An 18,264-nucleotide genomic window follows, 5' to 3' on the forward strand; every position below is an offset into this window, starting at 1 on the left:
AATGACTGAGGCTAAAGTGCAGACTGTCAGCTTTAATTTTAGGGTATTCCTAGCATCCAATGATTACATCAAGTGTATGACTACAACTTTGTTGGATGCATTTGCTGATTGTTTTGGTTGCGTTTGAGATTATTTACCATACATTTCTTTTGGGCACAAAATGTAGTGTCATTTTGGAGTCACTTTAATTGTAAATAAGAATATAATGTTTCTAAACACTTCTACATTAATGTGGATGCTACCATGATTACATTTAATCCTGAATGAATCGCAAATAATGATGAGTGAGAAAGTTAGACGCACAAATATCATACCCACAATACAATAACAGGGGAGGTCAGAATTTTTTTTGGGGGGGGGTATGATATTCATGCCTCTAACTTCCTCACTTATCATTATTCACAATTCATTCAGGATTATCCATAATCATGGTAGCATCCACATTAATGTAGAAGTGTTTAGAAACATTCTATTCTTACAATAAAAGTGACTCCAAAATGACATAATACATGTAATTATTGTGTGCTAGGAAAATGGGACCAAATATGAAACTTGACTACTTTAATACACATAAGTAAATTTGTTCCAATACTTTCGGTCCTCTATGAACAGAAAGTGGTGTAATTTCTAAACGGTTCATCCGATATGGATGAAAATACCCTCAAATTAAAGCTGACAGTCTGCACTTTAACCTCAGTCATTGTAGCAAAGAGCTGAAGTACAGAGCTAAAACAACAAATGTGTCACTGTCCCAATGCTTTGAGCTCACTGTAACTCAGTGTTAAAGACATTGCATTGAAAATTAGGCATTAGCACAAATATCTTCATTCTTTCAAAGTGTTCAGAAATTAAAAGTGTGTGTGTGTGTTATATATATATATATATCATACATACATACATACATACATACATACATACACACACACACACACACACACACACACACACACAACGTGCCAAGGGATGACAACTGGTGTGGAAACCCTTTAAAATGATTTAGCATAAAAATAAGCAACATGTGTAAAGATAAAATCTCTTCTTCAATGACTAAAATATGAACCATTTGAAGGTCACTTGAAAAAAATAATAACAGCGGATGATTAAATAAGTATATCAATTACCAACAAAAACAAGCACTCAAACCTGCCCGATTGCAGTTATTTGAGATCAGGTTACAAAGAGATCTAGGTGCCATTATTGACTGGTTGGGTAGGTTACTTTCTAAATGTAATCCATTAGATACTTAGTTACCTGTCCAAAATTGTAATCAGTAATGTACATTTTGGATTACCCAAACTCCGTTACATAATCTGATTTGCCCTACTTTCGGATTACGTTCCCCTTAAAAATGTCCAACGCAGAAGTTCTCAATATCAAATCTTTTTTTGGGTAACAATTAAGTACCTTATTGTGATTGTTTTCAATTCAAATGGTCAAAAAGAAACCAAAATAGCTTCTTAGCAAAGAGCAATTTGTCAAGCAAGACTTTTGGTAGGACTGTTTGGAGTGGTCTCAGTATGGAGGGGAAAGTGATGGCAGTGATGGAGTGATGTTTGGAACTCTTATTGGTCTATTAACTCATTTACCATCTGTTTTTCAAACAGCTCTTACCCTAAAAAGTCACAGTATTATTCCAACCTCCGTGTGGAAATATATATAAAAACAAAACAAAATCACATTTGACTGCACTGGGCCTTTAAGAGGCATTAGAATAAGACAAAAAGGATCCATCAAATGCATCTGGTGTATCATCATAGTGGTTTCAGACTCGCTCAGGTGAAACTAGCTTAAATTAGTGTATTTTTTCAATGCTGAATTGAATGTCATCAAGAAAACAAGGTGTCATAAGGTATTTTTTCCCTGCAAACATCCTTTCTGAATTGAACGTAAACCAAGAAGTAATCTAGTTTTTCAAAATAATCTGTAATCTGATTACAATAGTTTTGCTGGTAATGCAATGAGTTTATTTGTAATCAGATTACATGTAACCAGTTACTCCCCAACCCTGATAGGCCCGCGCCCCAAACGGCACCTTAATACCTATATAGTGAACTTCTTTTAACAAGAGCCCTATGGGCCCTGGTCAAAAGCAGTACACTTTATAGGGAATAGGGTGTAATTTGGTAATCAGACCAGGTACTGACTTCAGATCAATGTGTGTTCAGATTACCATGTGACTGAGGACGTCACAGGAACCCAGGGTTGTTCGCAAAAGGTTTTGGGGATGGCATGCCTCCCCAGTCCATAACACATTTCCCTGTTGCCTGAAACCCAACTGTGTGTGTGTGTGTGTGTGTGTGTGTATATACATACAGTTGAAGTCGGAAGTCTACATCCACTTAGGTTGGAGTCATTAAAACTCGTTTTTCAACTACTCCACCAATTTCTTGTTAACAAACTATAGTATTGGCAAGTCGGTTAGGACATCTACTTCGTGCATGACACAAGTAATTTTTCCAACAATTGTTTACAGACATTTCATCATCATTTCACTTAATCACAATTCCAGTGGGTCAGAAGTTTACATACACTAAGTTGACTGCGCCTTTAAACAGCTTGGAAAATTCCAGAAAATGATGTCATGGCTTTAGAAGTTTCTGATAGGCTAATTGACATCATTTGAGTCAATTGGAGGTGTACCTGTGGATGTATGTCAAGGCCTACCTTCAAACTCAGTGCCTCTTTGCTTGAAATCATGGGAAAATCAAAAGAAATCAGCCAAGACCTCAGAAAATAAATTGTAGACCACATGTCTGGTTCATCCTTGGGAGTAATTTCCAAATGCCTGAAGGTACCACGTTCATCTGTACAAACAATAGTACGCAAGTATAAACACCATAGGACCACGCAACCGTCATACCGCTCAGGAAGGGGACGCGTTCTGTCTCCTAGAGATGAACGTACTTTGCTGCGAAAAGTGCAAATCAAGCCCAGTACAACAGCAAAGGACTTTGTGAAGATGCTGGAGGAAACAGGTACAAAAGTATCCATTTCCACATTAAAACAAGTCCTATTTTGACATAACCTGAAAGGCCGCTCAGCAAGGAAGAAGTTACTGCCATAAAAAAGCCAGACTACGGTTTGCAACTGCACATGGGGACAAAGATCGTACCTTTTGGAGAAATGTCCTCTGGTCTGATGAAACAAAAATAGACCCGTTTGGTCTAATGACCATCGTTATGTTTGGAGGAAAAAGGGGGACGCTTGCAAGCTGAAGAACACCATCCCAACCGTGAAGCACGGGGGTGCCAGCATCATGTTGTGGGGGTGCTTTGCTGCAGGAGGGACTGGTGCACTTCACAAAATAGATTGCATCATGAGGCAGGAAAATTACGTGGATATATTGAAGCAACATCTCAAGACATCAGTCAGGAAGTTAAAGCTTGGTCAGAAATGGGTCTTCCAAATAGACAATGACCCCAAGCATACTTACAAAGTTGTGGCAAAATGGCTTAAGGACAACAAAGTCCAGGTATTGGAGTGGTCATCACAAAGCCCTGTCCTTAATCCCATTAAAAAAAATTGTGTGCAGAACTGAAAAAGCGTGTGCGAGCAAGGAGGCCTACAAACCTGACTCAGTTACACCAGCTCTGTCAGGAGGAATGGCCAAAATGTACCCTACTTATTGTGGGAAGCTTGTGGAAGGCTACCTGAAATGTTTGACCCAAGTTAAACAATTTAAATGCAATGCTACCAAATACACTCAATTAGTATGTAAACATCTGACCCACTGAGAATGTGATGAAATAAATCATTCTCTCTGCTATTATTCTGACATTTCACATTCTTAAAATAAAGTTGTGATCCTAACTGACCTAAAACAGGGAATATTTACTTGGATTAAATGTCAGGACTTGTGCATGTAAACTTCCAACTTCAACTGTGTGTGTGTGATATAGATAGATATATATCTATATATATAAAAAGGGTCCATTTATATATATGCCCATAGAGCCAGCTCTTTGCATATCAGTGTGAGCTAAAGAGTGACAACACTACGCCATGTCACTAAACCATATTTTGCTAAAATGTTGTGATTGTATTAGCAATTGGCAGCAAATACATTAAAAGGACCAAGCCCATCTGTATTGCTTTGTCTTTAAGTAACTGAGGGAAAACACACACATTGTCAGTAGCCAAATTTACAGCAAAACATTGCCCCAAGAAATGCACTCCCCATTCACTCGGAATTAATTAATTTTAAAACTTGGCTAAATGTGTGGACGAATACAGTAGCAAATAAAAAGGTACAATGCACAATTAACATGTTCTGTTTCAAATCAACATGCTCCAGTATTTTCCTCATAGAAAGAAAAACTAGCCTGGTTACACCAGACTGAAGAACACTGTGCTCAGTTTGGTTGCCAGGCTAAGAGATGCCTCCCTACCCAAAGCTAATGGAAAGTGGGGGATGAGAATTGTTCCTCTGAGATGAAGAGGTGCGGTACTCAAAATGACCCAAACACCCCCACACTCTGTCCACCTAAAGGGCAAGACAATATTCAAATGTCCAATTTGTAAGTCGCTCTGGATAAGAGCGTCTGCTAAATGACTTAAATGTAAAAAAATGTAAATGTACGTCCTTTTGAAATCAGATTTACATGAATGAGAATTAATATGAGAATCGGTGAAGCAAAGACTGAAGTACTGAAATTAGAAATGGAGAGTCCATAGCACAAAAAGAGCAGTAGTCTTGTGTGTGTGCGCGCCTCTTAAAACAATGTGTGTCTTATTTTGTACAAACACACTTCAGTTAAAGAAAATTATGCAAACAAGGAAAAGGAATATGTATCTACTAAATCTGTTGCTGAGCAGTCCTCGTAAGTATATGAATGTTTCCATAGGAAAAAAGGGTACAAAAATAGGACACTTATCTTGGCCATACCAGGCTGTAAAATGCCCCCATGAGGGTTGCAGAGAGGGATCTATGATTGAGTTGAGAATGAGCACCAAGTGTTTGAACTGGTCTTAGAGAAGTAAAGAGAAAGGAAGGAGGGAGAGACCAGAAAGCTTTTCTTCTTCTCGAGTTAAAAATCTTACTGTGTGTGTTTTAGATCAAGAGACAGTTTATAGGCATGTATTTGCAATTTCACAGATAGAGTTTTGCAACTACAAAAATATATTTTGGAATCATCCCTCCAACTCCTCCAAATAGGCACCTGTAGGGAGAGCTGTGGTGTTTAATGGCCAGGCTTATCTCAGCTACATGCACAGTAAGGAACATCTCTGCTTCCTCATCATAGCCACTGACGGCCTTCTATCCCAGCCTACACACTCACACGGTGGCCCGATTCTCTTCTTTTTCTCTGAAGTGTGCACCTGCGTACTCCTTCCCACACATTTAAAAAGCATTGGATTGGGATAGAACTGGGCTGGAGTTTCCACCATATTTCTTACACCTGTCAATTCCTTTTAAATTCATGAAGGGAAGTGAGCAAGTGCACACTTAGGGCAGAACAGTAGAGATTTGGAACACAACGCGCACACAGCTGTACACACGCACAAGCGCGTACACACACACACACAAACAGGCCGGGGGAGGCTAGCTCCCTAGCTGAAGAGCTTGATGAAGCAGCCCTGGCAGTAGGGCTTGTCATTCTGCTCTTTGAAGGTGCCCTTGTTGAGCTGCTTGAGGCAGAAGGCACAGACAAAGTGCTCGGGGTGGAACTTCTTGGCCATTGCTGTGATGCAGCGGCCTGTGATGGGCTTTTGGCAGCCCGAGCAGAGGGACCCGCGGCGCTCATGGTAGTGGCCCTCGCAGTAGGGCTGGCCCTCGTGCTCAAAGAAGCTCCCGTTCACAAAGGGGGTGAAGCACTCCTGTAATGCACAGAGGTGGGAAGAAAAGGGAAGGAGGTTCACACAAAATGGCTGAGGCAATCAAGGCTTTCTTTACTGCTTTTGGAAATACCTAAAGAACTGTATATAATAGGTAGAATCTAACCACACCCAAAACCGATTGGTGAAGGTGCTGGAGAAAAAAATAAAATCTGTTTCAAGAACTGTATGAAAGTTACTGTATGTCTCACCATATGTAAATGAGGGATAATAAGCTTAGAATAGCACCACAGCACACACCCACTTACCCTGCAGACAAAACACTCAGGGTGCCAGAGGGAGTTGAGGGCTGATATGTAGTTCTCCAGGATGGCGCGGGTACAGCCTCCACATTTGGGCGCAAACATGTCAAAGTAGTCCTTTCGACAATATGCCTTCCCATCCTTCTCATGGAAGCCTGTAGGGGGGAGCAGAGAAAGACATTGCCTTAAGACGACAGAGCGAGAGGAGAGGACAGAGAGAAAGGAGAAGGGAAAAAGAGAGGGGAAGAGAAGCGAGACATAAAGAAGAATAGAGAAGGGAGAAGGGAGAGATAAAGGGGGGTAGCTTACCCTCTGGGCCAAAGAAAGCTCCACACTGAGCACAGAAGAAGTGTTCCGGATGCCAGTTCCTGTCCAGTGCCGTCACCACTTTCTGTAGGGGACAAATGCAGTTAGCATATTGAATTCATATCATATTTGTAAGTATTTTGACCATTTTGTCTATAGCCAGCAGATGGCAGCACTGCTGAGGACAGAGTAGCATAGAGCCCTGTGTTCGAGTGAGGACAGAGTAGCATAGAGCCCTGTGATCTAGTGAGGACAGAGTAGCAGAGCCCTGTGATCTAGTGAGGACAGAGTAGCATAGAGCCCTGTGATCTAGTGAGGAGAGAGTAGCATAGAGCCCTGTGATCTAGTGAGGACAGAGTAGCATAGAGCCCTGTGTTCGAGTGAGGACAGAGTAGCATAGAGCCCTGTGATCTAGTGAGGACAGAGTAGCATAGAGCCCTGTGATCTAGTGAGGAGAGAGTAGCATAGAGCCCTGTGATCTAGTGAGGACAGAGTAGCATAGAGCCCTGTGTTCGAGTGAGGACAGAGTAGCATAGAGCCCTGTGATCTAGTGAGGACAGAGTAGCATAGAGCCCTGTGATCTAGTGAGGACAGAGTAGCATAGAGCCCTGTGATCTAGTGAGGAGAGAGTAGCATGTCAGAAGAGAGAGGGAGACAGTAATCGAAAGGGGAGAAAAGGGAGTGATATGAATACACCACACAGGACCAATGAGAAAGCTTGTCACCACTGTGAATCATCTGGCCTATCCTGAGGTGAAAGTTCAGTCGCTCTCCTCTTCCCTGTTTCTGCTGTGGTGCCTCACCCCAGGCAGTGTGTGTGTGAGCATGCTTGCTTGCATGTGTGCGGTGTGTCAGCGCAAGAATATGAGTGAGTGTTGATGTGTGGAGTGAGACAGGACACACAAATGAAAAACAGAGATGGTGTGTGGAAAATATGGCTCAAAGATGGTCTGTGGGATTCAGAGTGGCATCGTGTGTGTGTGTAATACTTAAGTCCAGTATCGGTCCGTTGCAGTAGTAACAGCAGCAGTGGGGTGTTTGCGTGCATTTGTTTCTGTGTGTGTAATACTAACGTCCAGGATAGGTCCGTTACAGTAGTGGCAGCGTGGGGAGAACAGGTTATGGTAGTCCTTCTCACAGTAAGGCGCTCCGTCCCGCTCAAAGAAGTTCCTGGAGCCGATCTCCTCCTGACAGTGGGTACACACAAAGTGCTCTGGGTGCCATGTGCGCCCCATGGCGGTCACCACCTGGGCACAGGGAGGAGAGGGCAAAAGACAGACACTTACAATCTAATCTAGCAGCCCCAACCTGAATTGAATTACTGGACTTAGTGAATCTGCGCTTGTATTAATAAACTGTCTAGTAGGAGTGTTGATCTAGGATCAGGTCCCCCCCATCCATGTAATCTTAATCATTATGTTCTAAAAGGAGACACTGATCCTAGATCAGCACTCTTACTTTGAGTTTTTATGAGTATGGGCCCAGGGGTGAATCCTAACCTGAGATGTATGTATGACCTGAACTCAGTTTCCCATGCCAATGTCCCATTGACATCAATGCATGATTGATTTACATCGGCTAACAGTGTGTTTCTCCAGTTCAGACTCAGCTCTGTGTGGAACAATTACCTTTCTATTCTGGAAGTACTTAACTTAATTTCCATTAGGAGCTAAAATTGATTGTATTGGAGAATGCAAACCATGCAAGCTATATAAGCAGCTCAGGACAACAGGGTATATCAATCAATCTAATCATGACCACATTCACACCTACATGGACTTAGGATATCCAAAAGATAAAAAACAACCCCAGAAACATGAAATACATTCAAAAGGGACCAGAAAACGTATGTAATAAGCTCAGTAAAGTTGAATGCGAGTGTGTGTGCATATAAGTGTGAGTGTGTGCATGCAGCCGGTATGTGTTCTGCATGAATGTGGCCTCTGTATGTTTGTGTGTGTGTGTGTGTAAAGTTACCTGTCCAACAATGGGCTTGTTGCAGGCCCCACAAACTCCCTTGGCCACAGTCTGGACGCCCAGTTTATGGAGGTCTGACTGGAGGCTGCCCAGCATGTTGTCCAGCTTGTTAGCCTGTTTGGGGGGAGCCGTGGGTGAGCTCTTCCCCTGGGCCAGGATCTGTGGACGGGTGACACACAGAAAGACATCTCAGAGAAAGAAACAGATGCACAGAAACACACAGACAATAACCTCATACGCTAACACATACACAGACAATATAACCACACACGCAAACACTAAGACACATGAACACAACACAGTGGCCCAAATAGAGCTCCCTTCCCAATTCATGTTCTGTTCAATTTATCACAGAAAACCTAATTAATACATAGAAGAGTCTCTCTTCACCACACTATCCTGATTACATCTGCCCCTATGAAGTAATTTCCCCTCGGTGTAAAATTATGTTTTTTTTTTTTAATTGAATGTGTGTCTCCATAGACACAGCAGTAACTCCTGGGGTTTACATGACATCCAACAGAAATCATTCTTTTTTAATGACTGAAATGGAAAATGCCACTGGCATTGCATTCCAGACTAGAATGAACATGTAAGATTCATCACATAATGCCTTCATAACAGAGCACTGTAGTCCAACCCTGAGACACTTCAATCTGACTACCGTGTTCAAGAGTAACTCTGCTTATCGGCTACCTATTGAGCCCATTGATAGTGTGAGACTGAATGTGTGCTGTTGATGGGCAGAAACAAGGCAGGAGGGAACTACACTTCTCCAATGGTGTGGTCATTGGAAATGTCTGACCCAGTCTCATTCCACGAAGGGAAAAAAATAGGCAGACTTCACTCTAACGAAAGGCAACCCTCAGTAAACAACAGACCTTTGTAAAATCAAATACCAACTTTGCTTCTGGCCTTGTGTTTGTTAAAGGGGAACAGGGATGGAACGAATTGGGACTGACTGGAAAAAATATCAAGAGACGTAGTTGTATATCATAGTGGTAATATCAGTATCTTAACAGAAGACTACGCAGTCACCTAATTCATGAGTCAAGTTATTTCAACTTGTTCATATCTGTTAGGGCTTGATTAAAAAGTCTTGTGAAGTTAAACAGTCAAAAGTCAGGTTTGCAATGCCTATGGTGGAGAACCATTGAGGGAAGTCCTCTGGGAGGTGGGAACTGTGCTGTCATGCACCAGATTAGGGTTAGGTTCCCTGGGTGGAGGGGTGGGCTCTCTGTGGGTCAGCGTCCAGGGAGGTGTGAGCTGACACTCCACAGGTTGGGGGTGAAGGGAATGGAAGGGAGAGAGGGGGATGGGGTAGGGGAGGAGGCAGCGGCAGAGGGGTCTGCTTGTCAGGGGGTGGATTTTTGGGCACCAGATGGGACTGCGGAGGGGGGATGACTTTTCTCTGACGGACAGGCGAGTCAGGAGGAATGATGATCTGGGTGTGGACAGAGACAGAGAGCAGGAGGAGAGAGACGTCAAAGATGAGTCAAATTAAACCACAGGAAATAGAAAGCCTCAGGTGGTGCAAAGGAAACATGAATTCTCAACAGGTGGTTACAGAAGAATATGGTTGAGAAACTGTTCGCTAGTCATAGTCCATATGTGCGGTATAGAAAATGGCCTTGGTAAAGTTACTCTAAAAGAACAGCACCAATCAAGAAACAAGCTACTGGAAGGTGCTGTATTGCTCTGCAGGTCCAAATGTGGCCCAGTGAGATGACTTAACACTGGCTGCGGCCACCTCTCTGTACCTTGTCCACCATCGGCGAGGTCCCATCATCCTGCGCACGCTGCGTGACGATGACCCCTTCAGTGAGCGAGTCGTCTGACTTCTGCTTACGTCGGTGCTCAACGGGGTGTTCGATTCCCAGCTTCCCCTGCAGCTCTGTGATGAGGCGGTCCTGGGAACTGCTCTTGGTGAAGATGACAGGATCCAGTTTACACCTCAACTGCCCGTCTCGGTACATGGGGTGCACATTGGGCATCTTTGGTGCGGCGAATAATCAACTAGAGCTACAGAGTTTGGTAAAAGGAGGGTGGGGCTGGGTGTGGCTTCCCCATACCAGACACGAAAAACACCAGGAAGCACAGTCCTTCAAGCAAGGCCCATTTGCACAAACAGGCTGATCGTGAAAGTCAAAGGGCACTCGACTCAATTCCACTCTTTTTCGAGGCAGTCCATTTCACACCTGGCCATTCTGGCAAATGGCCATTCTTCTGAATGCAAAAACTGACACAATGTGCAAAACAAACTAGAAAATCTAATGCAATACACAGGCAGACGTAAAATGCAAGCAGCAAAACCGATGGTCTTTGACTCTTGCAGTACTGTCACTGTAGAGAAGCAGCAAGTCCTGCTAATGTCCATAAAAGTAGCTCCTGAAACATGGTTCCAAAGGCCCATATAAACCTGCTCTACGCCACCTGCATGTTTTAGGTTTGTCCCACCTCCATCCAAACATGTGCACAGATAATGTGTTTGTGTGTGTACAAGGGAAACAAGAGGATCAAGTACCTAAGTGTAGTGACACCAGTAGTGAGACCACAGGGTGCAGATACAGACCTTCTCCACACCACCTGGAAGAAGCGGTACTAGGTCCTCTCTTATTCTCCATTTACACCAAATCTGTTTGTGTACATGTATGGTGATTCATTACCCCAAGTGAGATTGAGTTCTGGATTGAATTCTCGCACAATGACTCGAATCAAGGAAAGAGGCAAGTCTTCAGAAAATCACTTGAGGTCCTCTAACAGGACATTCTCTGCTAAATGGCATATATTATATACTAGGATAGATACACTACATGACCAAAAGTATGTAGACACCTGCTTGACGAACATCTAATTTAAAAATAATGGGCATAAATATGGAGTAGGTCCCCCATTTGCTGCTATAACAGCCTCCACTCTTAGCTTTCCACTAGATGTTGGAACATTGCTGCAGGGACGTGCTTCCATTCAGCCACAAGAGCATTAGTGAGGTCGGGCACTGATGTGGGCGATTAAACCATTTCTGTATGGACTGGACTGTGCATGGGGAAATTGTCATGTTGAAACAGGAAAGGGCCTTCCCCAAACTGTTGCCACAATGTTGGAAGCCCAGAATTGTCTAGAATATCATTGTATGCTGTAGCGTTAAGATTTCCCTTCACTAGAACTAAGGGGCATAGCCAAACCATGAAACAGCCCCATACCATTACTCCTCCTCCACCAAACGTTACAGTTGGCAATATGCATTCTGGCAGGTAGCGTTTTTCTGGCATCTGCCAAACCCAGATTCGTCCGTTGGACTGCCAGATGGTGAAGCGTGATTCATCACTCCAGAGAACTAATTTCACTGCTCCAGAGTCCAATGGCGGCGAGATTTACACCACTCTAGCTGACGCTTGGCATTGCGCATGGTGATCTCAGGCTTGTGTGCAGCTGCTCAGCCATGGAAACCCATTTCATGAAGCTCCCAACGAACAGTTCTTGTGTTAACGTTGCTTCCAGAGGCAGTTTGAAACTCGGTAGTGAGTGTTGCAACCGAGGACAGATGATTTTTACGCATTACACGCTTCAGCGGTTCCATTCTGTGAGCTTGTGTGGCGTACCATTTCGCAGCTGAGCCTAGACGTTTCCACTTCGCAATAACAGCACTTACAGTTGACCGGGGCAGCTCTAGCAGGGCAAAAATCTGACGAACTGATGACGATGCCACCTTCAAAGTCACTGAGCTCTTCAGTAAGGCCATTCTACTGCCAATGTTTGTCTATGGAGATTGCATGGCTAGGTGCTCAACGTTATACACCTGCCAGCAATGGTTGTGGCTGAAATAGCCGAATCCACTAATTGAAGGGGTGTCCACATACTTTTCTATAAATAGTGTATAATCCAGCATATTTACACAGGAGGTGGCAAGCTACACACAGCTGTGCAGTGAAGGTTTGCGTCAACCTTGATTGTTAAAGTGACAAGCTCAAGCAAATCCCCACAAAGCTATGCACACAGTCATAAATGCAAGTTGAGACATGCAATATAGCCGTAAACAATGCAGAGCGGAGATTTCAACATGGACCATGGTAGGCAGTGAACCCTCTTGACTTTTGCGCTGACTTCTATCCTTGAGCAGTTCACAAGTGAACATTCTCCGCTTTACTTGCATCACTTCAGGTAAAGCAAGAAGATACAACTTTAACCAGATGCCTGCCTGCCATACACACATATACACAAACATACACACACATACAAATAATCTATATTATGTTCTTATATGTCCTCCAGTGGAGGCTGGTGGGAGGAGCTATAGGAGGACGAGCTCATTGTAATGGCTGGAATGGAATAAATACAGAGTCAAACATGTGCTTTCCATGTGTTTGATACACTTCTATGTATTCCATTCCAGCCATTACAATGAGCCCATTCTCCTATAACTCCTCCCACCAGCCTCTTCTGGTGTCCTCATGTGTTCACGTGAGCTGCTCTCCCAAAATAAGAGCCCATCTCAATCACTTCAATTTGAAAACAGCACAATGACATACTGTTACAAAGCTAGATGGAACATGAATGATTGTGGAACAAGCCTGATCATGGCTTTCACCATTCTATTTCACTTCACTTATCAGTCTGGCTAAATCCAATTGATGGCGTTTTGAATAAGCCAGAAGATGGACGGACCAATCAGCATCATTTCAGAAACAGTGGGTGGGTTTAGGACAATAGCCCACATGGTCAAATACTGTGCTTTGAATAAAGCCGTCCTCTGATTGGTGATCCAAATTAGAGGTCGACCGATTATGATTTTTCAACGCCGATACCGATTATTGGAGGACCACAAAAAAAAGCCGATACCGAATAATCGGCCGATTTCTTTTGCATGTATTTATTTGTAATAATGACAATTACAACAATACTGAATGAACACTTATTTTAACTTAATATAATACATCAATAAAATCAATTTAGCCTCAAATAAATAATGAAACATTTGGTTTAGGTAATGCAAAACAAAGTGTTGGAGAAGAAAGTAAAAGTGCAATATGTGCCATGTAAGAAAGCTAACGTTTAAGTGCCTTGCTCAGAACATGGGAACATATGAAAGCTGGTGGTTCCTTTTAACACGAGTCTTCAATATTCCCAGGTAAGAAGTTTTAGGTTGTAGTTATTATAGGACTATTTCTCTCTATACGATTTGTATTTCATATACCTTTGACTATTGGATGTTCTTATAGGCACTTTAGTATTGCCAGTGTAACAGTATAGCTTCCGTCCCTCTCCTCGCTCCTACCTGGGCTCGAACCAGGAACACATCGACAACAGCCACCCTCGAAGCAGCGTTACCCATGCAGAGCAAGGGGAACAACTATTCCAAGTCTCAGAACGAGTGACGTTTGAAACGCTATTAGCGCGCACCCGGCTAACTAGATAGCCATTTCACATCAATTACACTAGCCTAATCTTGGGGGTTGATAGGCTTGAAGGGGTGGGTATAATTTGTGGAACGTTCAAACAGGAACCTGTTCCAAAAACGTAAAGTAAAAGGTTGCCAACCAACAACGCATACTAAGTAGCAACAAATACAAACCTAGCTAACTAGCTGCCGAATAGGCATCAACTCACCACGTAGCTAATTCTTATTGTTTGTCCATAGGTAACCAGAGTGAGGACAGACTTCTTTCGGAATAAACGTGATGAGTGAAAAACGCAATGAAATAGACCACTCCCTACCCGGTATCTTATTCTGCCGCTATACAACTTTGTATGCGTTGTTTTTTGGCAACCTTGTTATTTACGAAGTTTTTGGAATAGATTCCTGTTGGAACGTTCCACAAATTATACCCACCCAGCTTGAAGTCATAAACAGCTCGAAGCACAGCGAAGAGCTGCTGGCAAAACGCACAAAAGTGCTGTTTGAATGAATGCTTACTAGCCTGCTGCTGCCTATCATCGCTCAGTCAGACTGCTCTATCAAATATCAAATCATAGACTTAATTATAATATAATAAACACACAGAAATACGAGCCTTTGGTCATTAATATGGTCGAATCTGGAAACTAATATCTCAAAAACAAAACGTTTATTTTCTTTCAGTGAAATACGGAACCGTTCCGGATTTTATCTAACGGGTGGCATCCCTAAGTCTAAATATTCCTGTTACATTGCACAACCTTCAATGTTATGTCATAATTACGTAAAATTTGGGCAAATTAGTTCGCAACGAGCCAGGCGGCCCAAACTGTTGCATATACCCTGACTGCGTGCAATGAACGCAAGATAAGTGACAATTTCATGTTAGCAGGCAATATTAACTAAATATGCAGGTTTAAAAATATATACTTGGGTATTGGTTTTAAAGAAAAGCATTGATGTTTATGGTTAGGTACATTGGTGCAACGACAGTGCTTTTTTCGCAAATGCGCTTGTTAAATCAATACCCGTTTGTCAAAGTTGGCTGTGATTCAATGAGAAATTAACAGGCACCGCATCGATTATATGCAAAGCAGGACACGTTAGATAAACTAGTAATATCATCAACCATGTGTAGTTAACTAGTGATTGTTAAGATTGATCGTTTTTTATAAGATAAGTTTAATGCTAGCTAGCAACTTACCTTGGCTTCTTGCTGCCCTCGCGTAACAAGTAGTCACTCCTTGTGGAGTGCAATGTTAGGAAGGTGGTTAGAGCGTTGGACTAGTAACCGGAAAGTTGCAAAAACGAATCCCCCCTGAACAAGGCAGTTAACCCCCGTTCCTAGGCCATCATTGAAAATAAGAATGTGTTCTTAATCTGACTTGCCTAGTTAAATAAAGGTGTAAAGAAAAAAAAAGAAAATAATTTTAAAAAAATCGAAAAAATATATGAAAAAAAAGAAAATATTTTACAAAAATAAAAATAAATAAAAAATATTAAAAATAAAAAATATATATAAAAAAAAAAAAAAGTCTAACATTTTTTTTTAAAAGTTTTAAAAAATTTGGCAAATCGGTGGCCAAAAATACAGATTACCGATTGTTATGAAAACTTGAAATCGGCCCTAATTAATCGGCCATTCCGATTAATCGGTCGACCTCTAATCCAAAATAGCACATTTTTCTCTCATTTTGAATAATGCCCCTCATTACAGACTCAAAACAGTTTCAATTATGAGAAATTCCATACTGATAAGTGAATTGAAAAAGAATGGCCAACGTAGCGATCAGCCCGATTCCACCAGGCTAGAATGAGCAATCTGATAAAAAAGCCCTCGAAGAGAGCGTCGTACTTGGCCCGACACGGACAGCCTCTCCACGGCCAAAGGCTGGTTCAGGGAGAGGTCCAGCGTGGCGTCGGCGGTTCCTGGGAACGTTGACGGGGTCAAACAGATGTCTATCTTTATGTTGTGTTGTGTATTTTGTCCTATATTTATATTTTGTTTATTTGTTTTATTTTTAATCCCAGCCCCCGTCCCTGCAGGGTAGGCCGTCATTGTAAATAAGAATTTGTTCTTAACTGACTTGTCTAGTTAAATAAAGGTTAAATAAAATAAATAACAGTTATAGGACTAGGCATCTTAGCAACAGTAATGGGACTAGGGGTATTGGAAAAAATTACTGGATTACGTGTCTTGCTGGTTTTTGCATCCATTGCAGGACTTTTCAACTGGAGCAAAAGGAGGATTGGGGTTATTTGACTACGTATGGCTTGTAGTGGTAGAGACCACAGTGAAGGACTATGTGGGAGGTCAGTGTAGTTCTCACGCTGGGATCAGTTTCTCCTACCAGCTGTGTGTGGATCTGGGTGTACTGGAGACTCTGGGACAAGGCCAACACAACAGAGGCTGAAGCAGCTGAGAGGGGGGGGGGGGTGGAGAGGGGAGAGGCAGAGCAGGCATCTTCATCTATGTGGAGTTCTAAAGGAACAGGGTTACAGGAGGGGAACGTGTCACTGAGGGGCTCCAGCTGCAGATCCACAGTTGGGTATCTGGTTAAAACTACTGGGGTAGCAGACCGTCTCTATGGAGGGGGGTTCTGATCCTTGACTGAGCAGGAGAGGTTCCATATCGACAGACAATTGAGAACAAGACTGGAGATAGAAGACAATAATAGGAGACAGGGAGGGGAAAAAAATTGCAAATGGTTTGAAAAGCGGTAGACATGGAAAGACATGGATCATGTCAAATCAATCATGACCATTTCTTTAAATCCTTGTGAAAAGTGACATAATATAATCAGTGATGAATATAACAATAATTCACATTCCTCACAGTAGCTATGTTTCCATCCAAATTGGGGACATGTTTTCATGCAAATATTCTAAAATCTGCATATTTTCCCACCAGTCGTGTTTCCACCAAACTGACTTGTTGTGGATAAAAAGCAATGTGATGACGTGGTGCAAAAAAAAAAAAAAAGGTACCTTTCCGCTTAAGATTTCAAGTAACGAATAAAACCTAAAAGTTCAAATGCATTTCCATCACATTTTCAACTCTGACAGGTTAGGTCAAAAACGGTTCGTTAAATAGCACATGTGCCCACTCTGGTCAGTGTGGGTAGGCTAGCCTACATGAGATTATTATAGATAAGAGCGCAATTTTTGTTGTTGTCAAACGGCAGTCAAGGGTCAATCATGTCACCAGGAGAAGACCCTCAATATTTATTATAAAGGAGCATCAAGCTCATTTGTGCACTTTCACCACCCTGTGAAGTTCATAACTCATCAGTAGCAATAAACTGCATGATTTCCTGAGTCATAGTGGGAGGACTACATGAATATCATCACGTGACTCCAAATGTACAGTGCATTCAGAAAGTATTCAGGCCTCGACTTCTTCCACATTTTGTTACGTTATAGCCTTATTATAAAATGTATTAAATGTTTTTCCTCAGTCTACACACAATACCCCATAAAGTGAAAACAGGTTGAGACATTTTTGCAAAGGTATTAAAAATAAAAACACAGAAATACCTTATTTACATAAGTATTCAGACCCTTTGCTATGAGACATTAAGGTCAGGTGCATCCTGTTTCCATTGATCATCCTTGTGATGTTTCTACGACTTGATTGGAGTCCACCTGTGGTAAATTAAATTGATTGGACATGATTTGGAAAGGCGCACAGTTGCCAGTGCATGTCAGAGCAAAAACCAAGCCATGAGGTCAAAGGAATTGTCCGTAGAGCTCCGAGACAGGATTGTGTCGAAGCACAGATCTGGGGAAGGGTACCAAAAAATGTCTGCAGCATTGAAGGTCACTAAAAACACAGTGGCCTCCATCATTCTTAACTGGAAGAAGTGTGGAACCACCAAGACTTTTCCTAGAGCTGGCCGCCCGGCCAAACTGAGCAATTGGAAGAGAAAGGCCTTGGTCAGGGAGGTCACCAAGAACCCAATGGTCAGCGCTCCAGAGATCCTCTGTGTAGATGGGAGAACCTTCCAGAAGGACAACCATCTCTGCAGCGCGCCACCATTCAGGCCTTTATGGTAGAGTGACCAGACGGAAGCCACTCCTCAGTAAAAGGCACATGACAGCCCCTTGGAGTTTGCCAAACGACACCTAAAGGACTTTAACCATGAGAAACAAGATTGTCTGGTCTGATGAAAGCAAGATTGAACTCTTTGGCCTGAATGCCAAGCGTCACGTCTGGAGGAAACCTGGCACCATCCCTATGGTGAAGCATGGTGGTGGCAGCGTCATCCTGTGGGGATGTTTTTCAGCAGCAGGGACTGGGAGACTAGTCAGGATCGAGGGAAAGATGAACGGAGAAAAGTACAGAGATCCTTGATGAAGTTCTGAGTGCTCTGGAGCAGGTTCTCAGACTGGGGCGAAGGTTCACCTTCCAACAGGACAACGGCCCTAAGCACACAACCAAGACAATGCAGAAGTGGCTTCGGGACAAGTCTCTGAATGTCCTTGAGTGGCCCAGCCAGAGCCCGGACT

At 42.6% G+C, this 18,264-nt stretch overlaps 1 protein-coding gene across 4 annotated transcripts in view; it reads right to left on the bottom strand.

Moving 5' to 3' along the window:
• Positions 1–980: 980 nt before the first annotated feature.
• Positions 981–18,264, bottom strand: part of LOC106583570 (paxillin) — a 54,863-nt gene continuing 37,579 nt past the window's right edge. For all 4 annotated transcript variants that reach the window (XM_014167924.3, XM_014167926.3, XM_014167925.3 and 1 more), the window contains exons 7-11: positions 8,361–8,519; positions 7,457–7,630; positions 6,387–6,468; positions 6,084–6,232; positions 981–5,817 (exon numbers count right to left, since the gene is read on the bottom strand). In XM_014167924.3, coding sequence (XP_014023399.1) covers positions 5,551–5,817; positions 6,084–6,232; positions 6,387–6,468; positions 7,457–7,630; positions 8,361–8,519 — 831 coding nt within the window. In that variant the 3' untranslated portion in view covers positions 981–5,550. The remainder of the gene's footprint in view (positions 5,818–6,083; positions 6,233–6,386; positions 6,469–7,456; positions 7,631–8,360; positions 8,520–18,264) is intronic.

Source organism: Salmo salar, chromosome 22 (assembly GCF_965601325.2).
Source record: "Salmo salar chromosome 22, fSalSal1, whole genome shotgun sequence".
NCBI classification, from domain to species: domain Eukaryota; kingdom Metazoa; phylum Chordata; class Actinopteri; order Salmoniformes; family Salmonidae; genus Salmo; species Salmo salar.